Source organism: Coloeus monedula, assembly GCF_965178545.1.
Source record: "Coloeus monedula genome assembly, chromosome: 1".
NCBI classification, from domain to species: domain Eukaryota; kingdom Metazoa; phylum Chordata; class Aves; order Passeriformes; family Corvidae; genus Coloeus; species Coloeus monedula.
Genome location: NC_138781.1, coordinates 125,855,209 through 125,870,426, shown reverse-complemented (window position 1 = coordinate 125,870,426; position 15,218 = coordinate 125,855,209). Strand labels below are relative to the sequence as shown.

Here is a 15,218-nt window from a genome sequence, read left to right as displayed (position 1 = left end):
CTTGTAGTAAAGTGAAGACAGTATGCTGTCTCCCCAGCCTGGGAAGTTATTGCAGGCTTGTTGATTTTATTTTCCTCTCATACACAGCATTAAGCCCAGTGTTTCTCCTTAAATCACAGCAGTAATACTAATCCTGGACCACAAAAAAAGAAGATAAAATTAAGCGTTTGGATTTGCACAGGAGTGCTGGTTGTCATTGCTTTAGAAATCTGCCTCCAAAGTTAAGGGCTGGGTTGAGAGGATGCATATGATCAGTCATTACTGCAGTGCACTGGCAGTTTGCTAAAAGTGTGTTTTCCCAGATTCATATTGAAAAAGTGGTCGTGACTATCCTGCTTAGTAATCAGTTTAATAATTAACTAAATTCATACAGGAAATGCCTTAGTTTATTTTCTTTTGGACTTTGAAAAACTCATGCTACTTTGAGATAGGAGGGAGAAAGGAAAATATTAATTGTTTTTTAAATTAACGTAGTTTGTGTTTGAAGAGACTTTATTTCATACTGTGAGGGCAGAGCCAGAAACGTAAACAAGTTTGCACTATTTATTTGCTTGTTCTCTTTTGTCTTGGTTTGATTATTTTAATTGCAGCATAGTAACATTTTGGTACAGAGGCCTGGGGCAGGCGGTGCCGTTGAGTAGAGGCTTGAGAGCCTGTCACGTTCACGGCACCAAATGTCGAAGCCACAAGAACAATGAAACTTCCTCTCTGCGTCTTGTGTTTTCTTCCTTTATTTCATTACAGAAGATCTAACAAGATAGTGGGGGCTGAGTAGTGCTTACTGATATGTTGCCACCTATGTTTTGTAGAAAAATAAATTTTTGCTTCTTGTACAGTCATTTTTATTTCCCTGATGCCTTTTAGGATGTATTAAGGGGGGGGGGGAAATTTGAACAGAATCAACCTTTTGTGTAGACTATGTTCTTCAGGTGGCTCTGTGTTCTCACAGAACTCAAGTTGGGGTGTTTTCTTTCATGAGCAATTTCTTACAGAATTATTGTATCTAGCACATATAAAACTGTCTTTGATCAGAGTAATTTTGTTTGCCCACTTCACCAAATCATGTATGCTTCTGTAGTCAACAGGGTTACACCGGTAATGTTCAGAAAGGTGTTGCTCTCTTCCTTCCCCCCCTGCGTTTTGTTGTCTTCTCTGTAAGGGAAATTTCTTGTGCCAGGAAGGAGGGAAGGTATGACTGCAAAATATACCATACTGCAAGAAAAAACTCCTTCTTGGAAAGTGTGAACTACAGGTGTACTTTGAAATGTTTCTTTTCACTCCAGAGTTCTTAGAACGATTTTTAATAATAAACATCATTAGGAAGTCAACTCTCTGGTTAGATTTTATAGTTAGATTTTATTTATTTATTTATTTAGGCTAGTCATAGAAAAGAATGAGGGGAGGTGTGAAAACATTTTTTCTCAGAATCTACTTTATTAAGTGGAATAAGTTTGTTAGCACATTACTATATAATAGCCCCGTAACTGTAATAAGAAAGCTGAGTTAAGGACTGAGGACTGGATCTACAAGCCAAGCTGTTAGAGCTGAGTAAATGAGAAAGGTGTTTGTAAGTTGATAATCACTGTACTTGGGAGGAAATCCCGCGGAGTCATCTTACTGCCTGCATTCCTCCTTAGCTTCTCTTACTGCTTACATTCATCTGTGGCAGGCCTAGAAGGATGCCTGAAGTGGACTAAAAATTATTATTAGCAGGTAAAGCTTTGGTCTCTGGAGGTGAGGCGTAAGATGTGAAAGCCTGTGTCTTTCAGAAGTGGGCTGCTCTCAGTACCCAGGAGTCTGACGCTGATCCCTATGTAGTTTCCCTGATAGCTGAAGGTGTACAGTGGGGCCTTTTGGGAGGGCTGTCTGGGTTGTGAGTATACAGAACATAAGGAACAGTGCAGGAATTGGGTGAAAATTGTAAATGAAGATTCAAACCAGAAGTTTATGATAAATGCATTTCATTTGCAATGTGTGTTGTACCTGTATCTCCTCTTTGCTGTTTCCATTTAATTTTCTCCTATGCATGCTGTCCCTAAACAAACTTCATCAGGATGTTGTACTGCTGTGATTTTCCATTCCTGATAGCATAGGCTGTTGTGATTGAGCAACCCAAGATTCTCATGAAGAAACTTCTGTTAGAACTGCATGGAATAAAATTATTTTTGGTCCTTTTCCTGAAGTTTTTCCAGGTGTTCAGTCCAAGTAGTTATAAATGTGTGTTATTTTTTGCTTTGAGGCAGTGTATTGCAGACTTCTGGTAGCTCCTTCTATGAATGTAGTGGGTGTTCCTCTCTTTAGTAATTATATTCCATTACAATCCAAAATTAAAAATACTTGGAATAGACATTCTTTCTTAGCACTTGTGAGTCTTCTTTATCATAAACTGTTTAATTATTAACAAAAAATAATTCTAGTTTATTTTTACAGAGAGAATAAAAAGGTTCATTATTAGCATTCGGCTTTAATAGTAGAGTAATCTTGTTTTCTTTGGGCTGCAGGATACAAGCATAGATTTTCAGGCCCATGGAGTGATTTATGACCTACAAAAGAGAGAAATAACAGTTTGACATCTTCTAGTAGACTAGGAGGAAAATCGAAGCTTCAGTAAAGTCAGTGATAAAATTCTGATTTATTTCAGTTGAGTCATAGCGTCCCCATAGAACTGTTCCATTTTTTTACAGTGTCATTTCTGCTTTGGGGAGCTTATAGAGAACTGTTGTAAAGCTTGTAGGGTGTTGCCTGTAAGCATTGTGGAGGCCAAAGGTATATATGGATTTAAGACGGAATTAGGCACCACTGAAGATAGGTTCAGAGGGAGGAGGAGGCACAGCAACACAGCAGCTAAGCTTGTACCACTGATTGTCAGAGACAGAAAGCAGATAGGGGGGAAGGAACATTCTACAGCTGCCCTGTACCTTCTTCCAAGATATCTGCTATTAGCTTCCATGACAGATTAGTCACTAACTAACTGTTTCTTTTGTTTGATTCATATAGCCATTTCTATGAATGTTTTATTTGGTCACAGCCTGTATTCATATATATGTGCGTGTGTATATACACATAGACACAAATGACTACAAAGCTGGTGTTCATCAGATTTTATTTCTTGGCAGTTGACTAAGTAAAGCAACAACATTTTTATGAGTTTAATGCTTTTAAGTGCTTTAAAATGGCAATCAAACTTTCATCTTCTTCTGTTATTGCTGGTTCAAGTATTTTACTTAAGCAAATAAAATGAAGACCAACATGAAATTTGAAGTTATTAGTAACTGTTATTCATGTTCACAGATAAGTTTTTGAACTCATGGATGTATTAAGAGCATCAAGTTAATCATACTTTGTAAGCCACTCGTGTGTGGCTCTGGCATAATTTGGTAGCTTTAACTTTTGTGCTTAGTAACAATGTGCTTAGTTAGCACTCGCAATGGTTTTGCCAAGAGTTTAGCGTCCATCTAACAGATACCTGTTTTAAGTAAAAACTGTAATTCTGCGTGTTGGGAGGAGATACAAGCATAATCTTTCATGCATGTAGCTGTATTCTCTCAAAAAGCGTGTATTAAATTGGTTGCTCTTCCAGCTTTATTAAGAAAAAAGCTTTTTCTACTTCCCAACTCTTACGCTGCTGCTCCAGTATAAATGGATGATACTGGCATGCATACCACTATCAGCAGGAAGCACCTGCTGAGGGAATCTACCTGTTCCTACAAATACGGGATAGGAATAGAGGCCAAACTCCATCTGGTCTCTCCCATAACATCCGGAACCACATCCTTGCCACTAGGCAGGCACCCTCTGGGACCAGGGTCCAGCAAGCCATCATAGGCTGAGGACACTGAGTTTTCCAGGACAGACACTCCAAATGCATTTCAGAGACAAAGAGGATGGGAAAGCTGTACTGGGCACTGTAGTGAAAGGATAATTTGGGTATACAATTTAAACAAGTGGTGCAGCACTCGAAACTTCTTGGGGGCACAGAGGACATCAAAGTGAAGTCCACCTCATAGCCACCTGTTAAAGTTACTGTGACTGTGGCCTTTTGTGGAGCTGAGTACTACCCTTTGTTTAACTTGAATATAGGTATGTTTGACTTCAGACTACTGTTAACTTGCAACTTTTAGGAACAAAGCAGCTTGAATTCTTGATTCTTAATTTGAAAGTTTATTATTATACACTGTTAAATGAAATTCATGCTTATGAGAGCATCTCAGTATTACAGAAGGAAGTGTGGAGCATTGTACATATGTGTGCAGTGGGTTATTCTTCCACCATGACAGCAGTATCAAAATGTGTAGAAATATTATAGATAATGTTTAGGTCCACTTCCTGCAACTTAAGAGTTTTAATTCAGTGCTTGGCATTCAAAAGAATGGCCTGAAGTTTCAGTATGCTTCCTAGTAATGGGGGGTTGGGTAGAAAAGAAAAGTAAACCCTCTTGGTGCTGCAGGTATGTGGAAATTGAAAACATGAGTTTAATTTTTGATGAGGCGCCAGAGAAGACACATAAGAGTTGGACTTACTCTTACTGAAAGCAATAATCTTACTGAACCTTTTGTTGCACTTCAGTATCTACTCTGGTACTGAAGGAACATTATTTTGATGGCCAGGTTAGAGATGTGAAAGGTGGCATGCAACATAAGCATCTCTTGCTGAAGCTCCAGTCAAGCCTGGGTTGCACATCACATTGCACCTGAGTGTGCAGACATGCTAAGCTGGTCCTAGTGACCAGGAGGAGCAACACCTCTCTAGCTGTGTGAAGTCATTGAAACTCAGATTGATAAATGACGGAACTCAAATTCAAATATGATAGGTTTAATATCTGTGTGTGTAGGTCCTGTAACTCTACATGTTACTTACTGTATACACCTTATCTGGAAACACGCTGTGTTTCTGTTTGGCTTGCCCTCTACTTTTTACTTTTTACCTCTACAGAACCATGTTTCCTGAGCTTTTTATCAACAGAATATGTTTTATCTAATGTAAACAGACTGGTGTTGGACAGGCAGTTGAGTGAAATCCTAGTGTAGGCCACATTACAGAGATGTGTAAATGCCCCTGTTCACGTGATTGGTCGTATTTTTCTCATCGCTAAGATAGGTGTCTTGAAAATCACACCAAACTGTATAAGCGTTATGGTGTTGTAAGTAATGTATACATATGTGTCAGTTATATTTATGAGATTAGAAAACATTCCTGGATTTGAGTTTTTCCACAGTGCCTTATGCTTATGAGAGTTATTCCATTCTTTCCCTCTCTCTAGTCTGATTTTCTCCTTGCTCTTTGGTGGTTTTTGGGGAGGAAAGTTGGTGTGGGAATGTAAGTGGACAAAACAGTTTTGAAACTGAGATTGGCAGAGAAGATTCAGTAGGAGTTAAAATATGCTTAACTCACTGTTCCAGAAGTATCATCAACTGGAAATGAAAGCTGTTTAAATACAAAGTTTCCTACAATATTATCCTTTTCTGTGTTGTTAGATTTGCTTCATTTATCAGCTATGCTATTCACAGAGTTCTATTTTAAATCACAGTAGATATGAAATACTAGGCTTCAAAATCAGTCACATAAGTTCTTAATAATTGTGAACTATAAGAGAAAAATCTAGATTAAATAAACAACTTATGTGGGAATTTGGACTCCTTTTCCAGTGAAAATGCTTGCAGGCTTAATATTTTTTGCAGCCATAGTGTAATACTTATTAAATTCATCATAGAAGGCTAAATGGATTTAAAATAACTTCTGTTTTGTTTTGTTTTTTTTAACTTAGCTACCTACCTAATACAAACGAAAGGATGTAAGAGTGACTGGCATATATACATGTATATGTACATTCTGGCATTGTATTTTGGTTTTTTAATTTGGTGTTTAAAGGGAAGCTTTAGTGATATTAACCTACATTTTTTTTGTCCTTGAGTATTAAGAAGCACAAACAGTTCTTAATAACTAGAGAAACAGAATCCCAGACCTGAAATTGCAACACAGAGTCTTGAAGGTTTTTTTCAGTAGTACCACCTGCCTCCTCTTTGATGATGTTTTGATGAAAACGGATCTTTTCCTCTTTAAAAGTAGAGATTAAGCAATCCTGTTGTGTATTAAGAAAAAAAAAAAAGGTACTTCCTTCTTCTGATATTTTTTTGCTGTTGTTTTATTAGAGCCTGGTTTTTCTATTCCTGGGCATATTAGAGGTGCTGACGTAGCCTAATCCATAAGCAGCTGAGTGAGTGGCTCAGTTAAGAGCCTTAGCCTATGGGAATACAGAAGGCAGGAGCCATCCTACAGTGCTGGGGTCAGTCTGGAGAGGTTTTGGCAAAGTCTCAAGCAGAACTGGGGGTTTCTTAAACCTGTGGGTTTGAGTAGCTGAGAAAAACCTCTTTCTCCTTCAGGATGTAGGTGGATTTTACAGAAAGTCATATTAAATCCCAGTCTGTAACACTCAACATTAATGTTAGCCATTTATTTGATTGTTACAGCATGTGTTAAAGAGCTGCTGCTGCCCATTTGCAGCCTAATGTGTTTATTAGACGATCTTCCCAGTGGCATCTTGAAGTGTCTGTCAGGTAAAAAATTCATGAGCATTATTGGCTTTCAGGCTGCAAATGGAATATGTTGTCTTCTTACTGTCTAATACACCACACTAAAGCCATTACACAGGAGTAAGGGGAAAGACTGAGGAAGGAGCCTTCAGCTTAAAAATGTGAGTAGTAGGTGTTGGAGCCAGTTTTCAGTTCTTTTATACATGGGCTCAATGGCATTTCCAAGTAAATTATGTTTCTTTCCCTAGTTATAGTTCATGGAGTTGAAGAATAAAGTAGAGTTTAGTAAATACTGCCATAAATCTTGTTTTAATGTTACCTGTAATAGATTGTCTTTAAAACATAAAAACTAGAAAAGATAGAAAGGGCTACAGGTGCATGTCAGATTTTAGTACACATCCTTTAAAGGTGATTAGAGTCTTTCAGCTTGCTGCTATCACCTTCCTTGTAGAAACTCTGTTTCCTAATTTTGCTTCGTACTGTGTGGCTGTTGTAGGGTGCAGAAGTTTTAGAGAGTTTCATCTATAGTAAAAGTGGTAGTGCTGTTTTGAGAAAAAAGCATACCCTTACATAAATTAGTTTATGTTTTTGATGCGAGGTTACTATTGCCAACCAAGGTATTGGGCATCTTGTTTATTTTGACAGATTGGCATTGTTTTGTTTGGGGTTCCAGGTAGGACAGGTATACGTCAGGTATACCGTAAGTTGGTTGTTGAACATGTGGCTTGCTTACACCAGGGATTCAGGACGAGTGTTTAATATATCTCTAACTTTCTTCTCTGTCACACTTCTTAGTAGTGGATCTTTTGCTTCTATCTAATTTTACCAGACAATGCAATCTTTTTTTCCTTGTTCCTTTATTTCCCTTGATTTTCACCTCTTGTTTTTTTATTCATTTTCAAACCCTTATTCCTGTCTCACTGGATCTGTCGAAATACCTACGCCAAGCAAGTTTGTGTGCGAAAAGGCTGAGCCTCTCCAAATGCAGTGCAGCGTGTGGGGCGGGCAGGCTCAGCTCACTGCCTGGGACTCTGACAGGTGCTACAACAATGGATGTGCTGGGAGTCAAAGCAACCCTTCCTCCTGAACTGCTGTGGCTGACCAGGGAAAGGTCGGCCTTAGGCTCCAGTAACCCACCCCCCCCTCTGATCTGGTATCTTATCCTGCCTCTGACAGCGATTTCCTTTGGAGGCCTGGGAAAGTGGCTAGCAAGCATTGCCTTCTTCGAAAGGGTTGAAGATTGCAGTATGTATCAATATTAAATATTTTCCAATTCTGAAATGAAGCCAGTGCAAAAAGAGTTCATAAGCAGGAAAAAATGTGAAGAATCAGAACTGGCATGTGACTTCCAGCTTTCCTCTGGTTTCTACCAGAATTATTGTTACACAGAGTACATTTGTAATTTTGAAACTGAGATAGAAAGCTTTCTAGTCATGGCAACTTCACAGGAAAAAAGGATGAATTATAATGGCTGTATGTTTGAGTAAACAATTAACCACAGAATTATAAGCTGTTTTTTTCTCAAATTAGCTGTTAGAAAAAAATTTTTTCAAATTAGCTGTTAGAGAAAAAAAATTCACTGACTTGCAGTATTTTTGGTCAGTAAACAGTATTTTTTCTGTTTGTTACTCAATAAAACACTGACTTCAGTAAATCTCTTCGATCTGTATCAGTTATATGTACAGTAGCTTCATGTGTTGGTGGGCTGGAAGGGTGGTAGTATAGTATTGCTACCTGATTGTCCACGATATGGTACTTTACCTTTTGTTTGCTACTTTTCAGGTTGAAATAGCAGCTTTGAAGGTGTAATCCTCATTTATTCTTTAACTGCATTTGTTAGGCTTATAATAAATCTGACAGTTTAACAGGCCTTGTTTGGAAGATGGCCTGCTCTGATAAGAGATAAAATGCACATTATCTTCTTCTACATTGACTCTGGATTAACTGAATTCACTGATGCTGAGGATCAGTGTTGGAAGGCTTACTCTGCATGCCATTTTCCTTCGTGGCATTTGAGGAGTTGAAGAGATGTAAAAATTCACACAAGTGATTTGTGCTAGATATTTTCCTGTCTCCTGCTTCATGGTGCCTCTGTTTTTCTTTCCCATTTGGAAGATGGATGTTTACTATTGCTTTATAATTAGGTGAAGTCTCTCTGTGTACTCCAACTTTAGCAGTTGCTGATAGAGGATGTAAAGGAGGATGTGCCGTTACGACAAGAGCAGAGACTATTGTTTTATTACTGATAACAACAAAAACAAAAAAAAAAAGAAAAGAGAATTTAGGCATATTTCAGGTTCTTTTGTTTCAGTCACCCAACATCTGGTAGAAACTGGTTAGGTGTCAATGAATTTAATTACTAATATGTACTATCCTAAAGTTTTTTAATTTAATTTTTCAGTGTTTGTGATTTACAAGTAACAATTGGAATAATTAGCCAGGTTTTTTTTACAAGTATTTTGGATGATTTGGCCTGTGGTAATGAAATGGAAACAGAAGGAAAATGTACTTCGGATCTTAAATATAAATAGGAAAAATGTGTTAAGTTACCTGGGATGCCTTGTTGGTATGGGTCATCAGTAGGAGAGTAAAATTAGGTATTTTTAGTAATAATAATTCTGATTCTCTAATTATCTCCTTCCTTGTAGGAAAATGTTACACTGAGTGTATTTATCTTTCCATTGCTCTATTGCTCATTTACACCCAGTGGAACTGAAGCTTGAGTAGCATCTTAGCCAGCATTAGAAGTTCAGCTCTTAGTTATTGTTGTAGTTTTGGTGTTTTGTTGGGGTCGGACACATGGAAAAAACATAACATGTATTGAGTAGAAAAATCTGGTACCACCACTGAAGGCAAAATACCAGTTCTACAGCGGGATGTTTGTTTTTTGGAGTGCAGTACAGCTCTCAAACAACTTACACAATGAAAAAGGGAGTGCCTGGTCTTGCATGACAAGTCATTCTGCAAGACATGCATTCAAGTTTAACTTTGTAAGACAATTTCTTTTAAAATAAAATTGATTTAGTTCAGTATCTGATATATCATGATGCTGGTTTTTTCTTTATCAAGCATGTATCTTTCTCTCCTCAAAGCAGTGATTACTGCTGGTTTTGTTTTTGCTGATTCACAATTTGGTTAATCCTTTATCTATACCTTGCTAAATAACCCTTAACTTTTTCTTGATTTTTGTATTTTTGTGTGGTAGGGCTGATAGTACATTTCCACTACTTGTAACACATTGAATGGATCAAATGCTTTAATTTCTTTATCTTTCTTCTTTCTGAAAATTCCTGAAGAGATGTAGAAAAAAGATCAGGAGCAGGATGAATGCTGCTTTCTAATCTAAGGTAGTTCCCTCAAGGGGAAGTTTACTGGAGTAAAACTTCAAGTCTCTGACTTGTCATTCTACTCATAGTGTCTTTAGTTTTGAATTGTCATGTTTCCTGGAAAAATTCAGACTTCAAATGTGGGATTTCTGTTTTCTGATCTGAGAAGTTATATGAATGGTTCAGGAACCTGGGAATATCTAGAAGTGCTTTAAAAATTCTTAAATTATCTTGTCAAAATATTGAATTATATGAATTATCATTCAATATGTTATATGTGTTATGAATATTTGTGTAGTATAAAACTGTTGGTAATAATTAATAACCAAGACATTTTGATACAGATAAATTAATATGTATGAAGTTAAGGCAGAAGCCAAAAAGCATTATATGCAATTTAGCTGCTTCAACCCACAGATGTTTATTTCTGTGTCTAAAATTTATCCAGCAATTCAATCAAAATTCATGACATTTTCTATTTCTTGCTTGGAAATTTCCTAGGGTCCTGCTCCTTGGTACTATGTGTGCTCAGAGGTACTTTCTTCAGAAAAATGGGGTTTTAGTTTCTTGCTTGAGCCACATTAATTTTGTGGAGGTACCTAAACCCTCTAGAGTTCTTCATCTAGTGCTATGCATTGGTCTTGGTTGTGAATTAGCTCATGGAAAAATACGCAAAACAGCTGCTTTCTTTTTAAAAGACATGAGGAAGCTGGGAGAGTGCTCACCTCTTTGACTCGTTGGAGTCATTGCTGAGAAATGGGAGATGGAGCTTTGCTACCCTCCTCAGCCTGAGGGAGTTAAACCTCAATCTCTGTGTCTTCAGACAGTGTTTGAACTACTTACTCGTGAGTTTAGTGGTATAGACCACACATCTAAAGACTCCTTCTGCGCTGCATGAGTTAATCAGCCTTGCCCTCTTTGCTTCATAAACATTCAGTTTTGGCAGGCAGATGGCCTAGCACCCAGGAGGCTGCCCTGCCTGGTGGGAAATACAGGCCTGGGAGCCCTCTCTGAAGAGGAAACTGGATCTCCACCGCTCAGTTTCTAGCTGTTTTAGTTGATAGCTTACAGAAGAGTCTATTCACACCTTCTAAAAGCTGATTCCTCCTCATTTCTCCTAACTAGGGAATGGATTTTGGTTTCTGAATTCCAAAAGAATACCAGAACTTTTAACTAATCCAGTTAGTCCCTAAATCCCTAGGGAGACAGGGTTTGGAAGCATATCCTTCTGATTTTAGTACTGTGTGCTAGATACAGATGAGTGACTTTCATTTTAGCCTTTGGGATTTTTTAGATTGCTTCAATATCATCTGTCCAGCTCTCCACTTTCTGAGACACCTAACTCTGGATTTTACATCCTGCTCTGGAGCACAGTCACATACAACACAAAGAAATGGCCTATAAAAATCTTTGAGGTATAGAACATGCTTTTTAATTAAGACAGAAGGGAGAACAGAAAGCAAACATGGTAGTAGGTGGTAGATTTCCAGAAATAAATTATGATGAGTGAAAAAGAAATGGGTAACTTATTCTAAGAATAAACTGATAATGCTGCTGAGAAAAAGATGTAATAGCCTGTAAGTGCAAACAAAATAAAATGTGTACATACATTATTTGTTTCGAACTGTTTGCTGTGTTTAATAAGGAGCAAGACAGTGCTAGTTTTGTAATTACGATACTGCTTTTGTTCCCCTTAATACAGAAGGATAAAGTTTAGAGTTTATTGTTGGAGATGATGTGTCCTTCAAAGGCTGATACTGTGGACCTAGTGGGATTTCCACGGATTAGCATCACTGTGAATGCAAGAATTGATTTATGCATTGGTGGAGCTACAGATGAAACTCTGGCTTCCACAAAAATAAAACTTCCCTTTGAAGTAGGTCTGAGAGAGTAGATGGGAAAGCTGTCAGTAACAGCTTCTGTATGCTTTCTTGAGGAGGATGGGGTTTTGGAGGGTGGTGCCCACCCTAAATGCTTACCTTCTTACTTCTTGGGAGGCAAGGGGAGTGACAAGATGACAGTTGAAAGTTTGACAGGTATTTGTGAATTGTTATGCTTTTCTCAAGAAAAATAGTTAGCTGACTTATATTTCTCAGGTTTTACTTAGGAAGCATAGGAAATGAAGGGATTCCCCAGCCTAATTGTTCTTCTGAACTTTAGGTCACCATCTGAGTCTGGATCAGAGATCAGATCTTGGGAATGCACAGCTTTCATCATGCTGATGATTTTTTTCTCACCTTCGTCAGTGGAAAGTTTAGTCACTGAAACAGAGCTGCAAGGCCAGTTCCAGCTCTCCACTGACAAAGACATGTTCTCTTTAAATATTGTCAGTTTCCTTAATAGTATCTTACACCTTCCTTGGAGCTCTTATTTGTGATACTTGTGAAATTGTATATTTTCAAGGAAGTGCTTAGCTCCTAATCTATGAGTGTATATGCTACTCCTTGTACTCGGATAAATTAGGATGTGTATGTCTGCTGGGACTGGAGAAGACAGACAGTTGTTAAGGAGCAGCCGGTGTCACAGACCACACTGGAGACTGCCGTAGGTGTCTCATGCTCTGCAACGAGGTTGGCACTGGTGTGGCTCTGCCATTGCCCTGATGAGGTCACTGGGAGCTCTGCAGCAAGTGCAGCATGGTGGAGGCTGTGATGGTACATCTTCTCCTTGTGTCTGCTCTGCCATAGAACCACAGCCTTCTTGCTGTGCTTACAGTGGGTTCTTCTCAAAATAATAGCAGCATGGATATATATGTAGATATGCATATGCATGTATAGACTCAGTAGAGAAAAAGGTATTTTTCAAACACAATCTGATACCATTCATGTCAAAGACCAGATGGAAGCGATATGTACAGGCATGATACAGTCTTTCTCATGGAACTTTACTCATATCTAGAAAAAAGAGAAGGACTCCACTCTCTGTGCAGACTGGTTAAAAAAATACTGAGATCAGCTCAGCTGGTCAGAGCATGGAGTTATTCACACCAAGGTTGTGGGTTTGATCCTGGTATGGGCCATTCACTTAAGAGTTGGACTCAGTGATCCGTGTGGGTCCTTTCCACCTCAGAATGTTCTGTGAAAAAAATATTTTTGGTAAAATGAAATTATTTTTATTTTTTATTTTGGGAAATACTAGGTGGCGGTCACTTATGAATCTGAGATGGCTCCAACTCATCATTTGCTTGCTCAGGTTTCAGTGAGTAGCCTTTCTCAGCATTAACTGCTTGGACCTTAGTCTTTGGGCTGTTTCTGCCAATATCTGCAATAGCTTCACTCAGTTGGCTCATTGGGAAAACTTTGATTTCCCGTGTGAACATCTGATTACCAACCCATAGGCTGGCTTCTAGATCTTAAAAAATACCAAAAAGAAAAAGGAAAGGGGACTTTAACCCCCAGCAGTTCCCTTACTAGGTTCAGTGCATGGCTGACCAGGCCAGCAGAGGGAAGGGAACTGGTGGAACAGAAATGAAGGGCTTGAAGGAGGTGGTGAACTCCCTTGTTTCCACTTTATGCCAAAGTGAAGTAGTCATACAATTACAGACTCCAGACCTTATTTTAGTAGGGTATGAATCACCTCCTGGATACACTCACCTCCTTCATGGCCCTCATTTCTGCTAATCCCAAACAATACAGGAGCTCTCTGAAATGTCTAGCAATACCTCTCTGCTATCATCCTCACAAAACTGGCAGCAAGTAGGCAGATGGTGAGCTGGGACTGCCCCATCTTGCATGAATTTTTGATAATTTACATTATCTCCTTATGTCCTTTGGTGATTTCTGCCTCCAGAATATTGGTACTTGTTGAGGAATATGTAATCTGGGGCAGGCAGTTTTTGTGTTCAGGCTTCTACAGGGTGCAGGGAAACCAACAGCCAGGAGAAGGGCAGGATTTCCATAGGCTGTCTATTGCACAAATTATAAGCTTGTGTTGTTTTACTACGTTAGCTTGACAAGTTATTCTCCTTATGAGGTATATTATATGTACAAAATATTTATCAGTTCCTCAGCGATTTCTAGTGCTGACAAATGTTCTGTTTCTGCAATTTTGTACATGTACTTTTGCAGGCATTATTTTCTGATTTTTAACTAAAGCTGCATGTGATACCTTTTCACGTAGCTGGGACACGTTTTATTTTATGTATTTCAGTTCTGTTGTATTTTCCTTGTTGTGTGGCACTACGGCTTTTCCTTTGTCTTTCCTCATTTGATCTTGCAAATTTGCCATGAAAATTCAGCAATCCAGGCACAAAATGTACTTATCTGTTCTTACATAACTGGTAACAATCAAAGAGATGATAACGCTTTACTTGCACACCACAAATCTTCTTCCGAAGGAGTTTTGTGTAGCATTTTGTGGGGTCATAAACACGGTGTTTGTATTGCTGCCTTTCAAACAAACTCTATTTCAAATGATAGATTTGCCAAGTAAAATCTGAGTTGAGCATGGAATGAGAAATTTGGGAAATGAACAGAGAACTCAAACTTTTCCATCATAACCCTTTCTTGCACTTTCTTCCTTTTAGTTGCTGATATGTGTTCAAGATGAGTGGAATGGGAGAAAATACCTCTGACCCATCCAGAGCAGAGTCAAGAAAGCGCAAGGATCCCGATCAGGTTGGACCCAGGTTAGACCATTTACTTCTGGAAATACTAAGAGAGAATGAGTTAAAAAAATGTTACATGTGCATCTGTTTTTCAGTTAGAAGATGACAAATAACATTCTTGCAAAGAGAAGTCAGTGCCAAACTACTTTATTACAGTAATTCTGTGTTGTTGAGGGTTTGGGATGGGGATGAGAACTATTCTCTTTTATTATTATTTGTTTGTTTATTTTGAATCCAGTGTTGTACCAAAATGCAGAATTTTGGTGACAATTTAGGAGAAATGTAAAAATCTTTTTTGGCTATTCACTGCAAAAAGTCTTCAGTCACTCATTTTGGCAATCTGACATTTTTTTTTACCACCTCTGTTGTACATTATAATCTAGGTCTTGAAAAATAATTTCCAGCTTTACAGCAGTTATGTTACCAACACAAATACATTTTAAAGCATAACCACTCATTCATCATCTTTTCTTAAGACTGTCATAAATTCAAAAGGAGGCAGGGAGTATGGATTGCTCAGTTTAACTATTTAAGCTGTTTTATTTTCTCATACACAATCACTGTATAATACTCTTTGGATTCTCAATGCCATGTGGGAGGGATAGTTGTAAATATTCAAATCCCACCCCACCCCACCAAAATAATCTTGTGTTTTCAATTTCTAATCCCAAGCCTCTTCTGAAACAAAAACATGACTGCTGGGAAAAAAAAAATGTAATATCTTTTATAATGCTCCTTTCCTTGTTCCAGAGGAAA

At 38.2% G+C, this 15,218-nt stretch overlaps 1 protein-coding gene across 4 annotated transcripts in view; it reads left to right on the top strand.

The window, feature by feature from the left end:
- Positions 1 to 15,218, top strand: part of NCOA2 (nuclear receptor coactivator 2) — a 190,139-nt gene that overhangs the window by 99,050 nt on the left and 75,871 nt on the right. For all 4 annotated transcript variants that reach the window (XM_082292711.1, XM_082292713.1, XM_082292710.1 and 1 more), the window contains one exon: positions 14,382 to 14,483. In XM_082292711.1, the coding sequence (XP_082148837.1) occupies positions 14,401 to 14,483 (83 nt within the window). In that variant the 5' untranslated portion in view covers positions 14,382 to 14,400. The remainder of the gene's footprint in view (positions 1 to 14,381; positions 14,484 to 15,218) is intronic.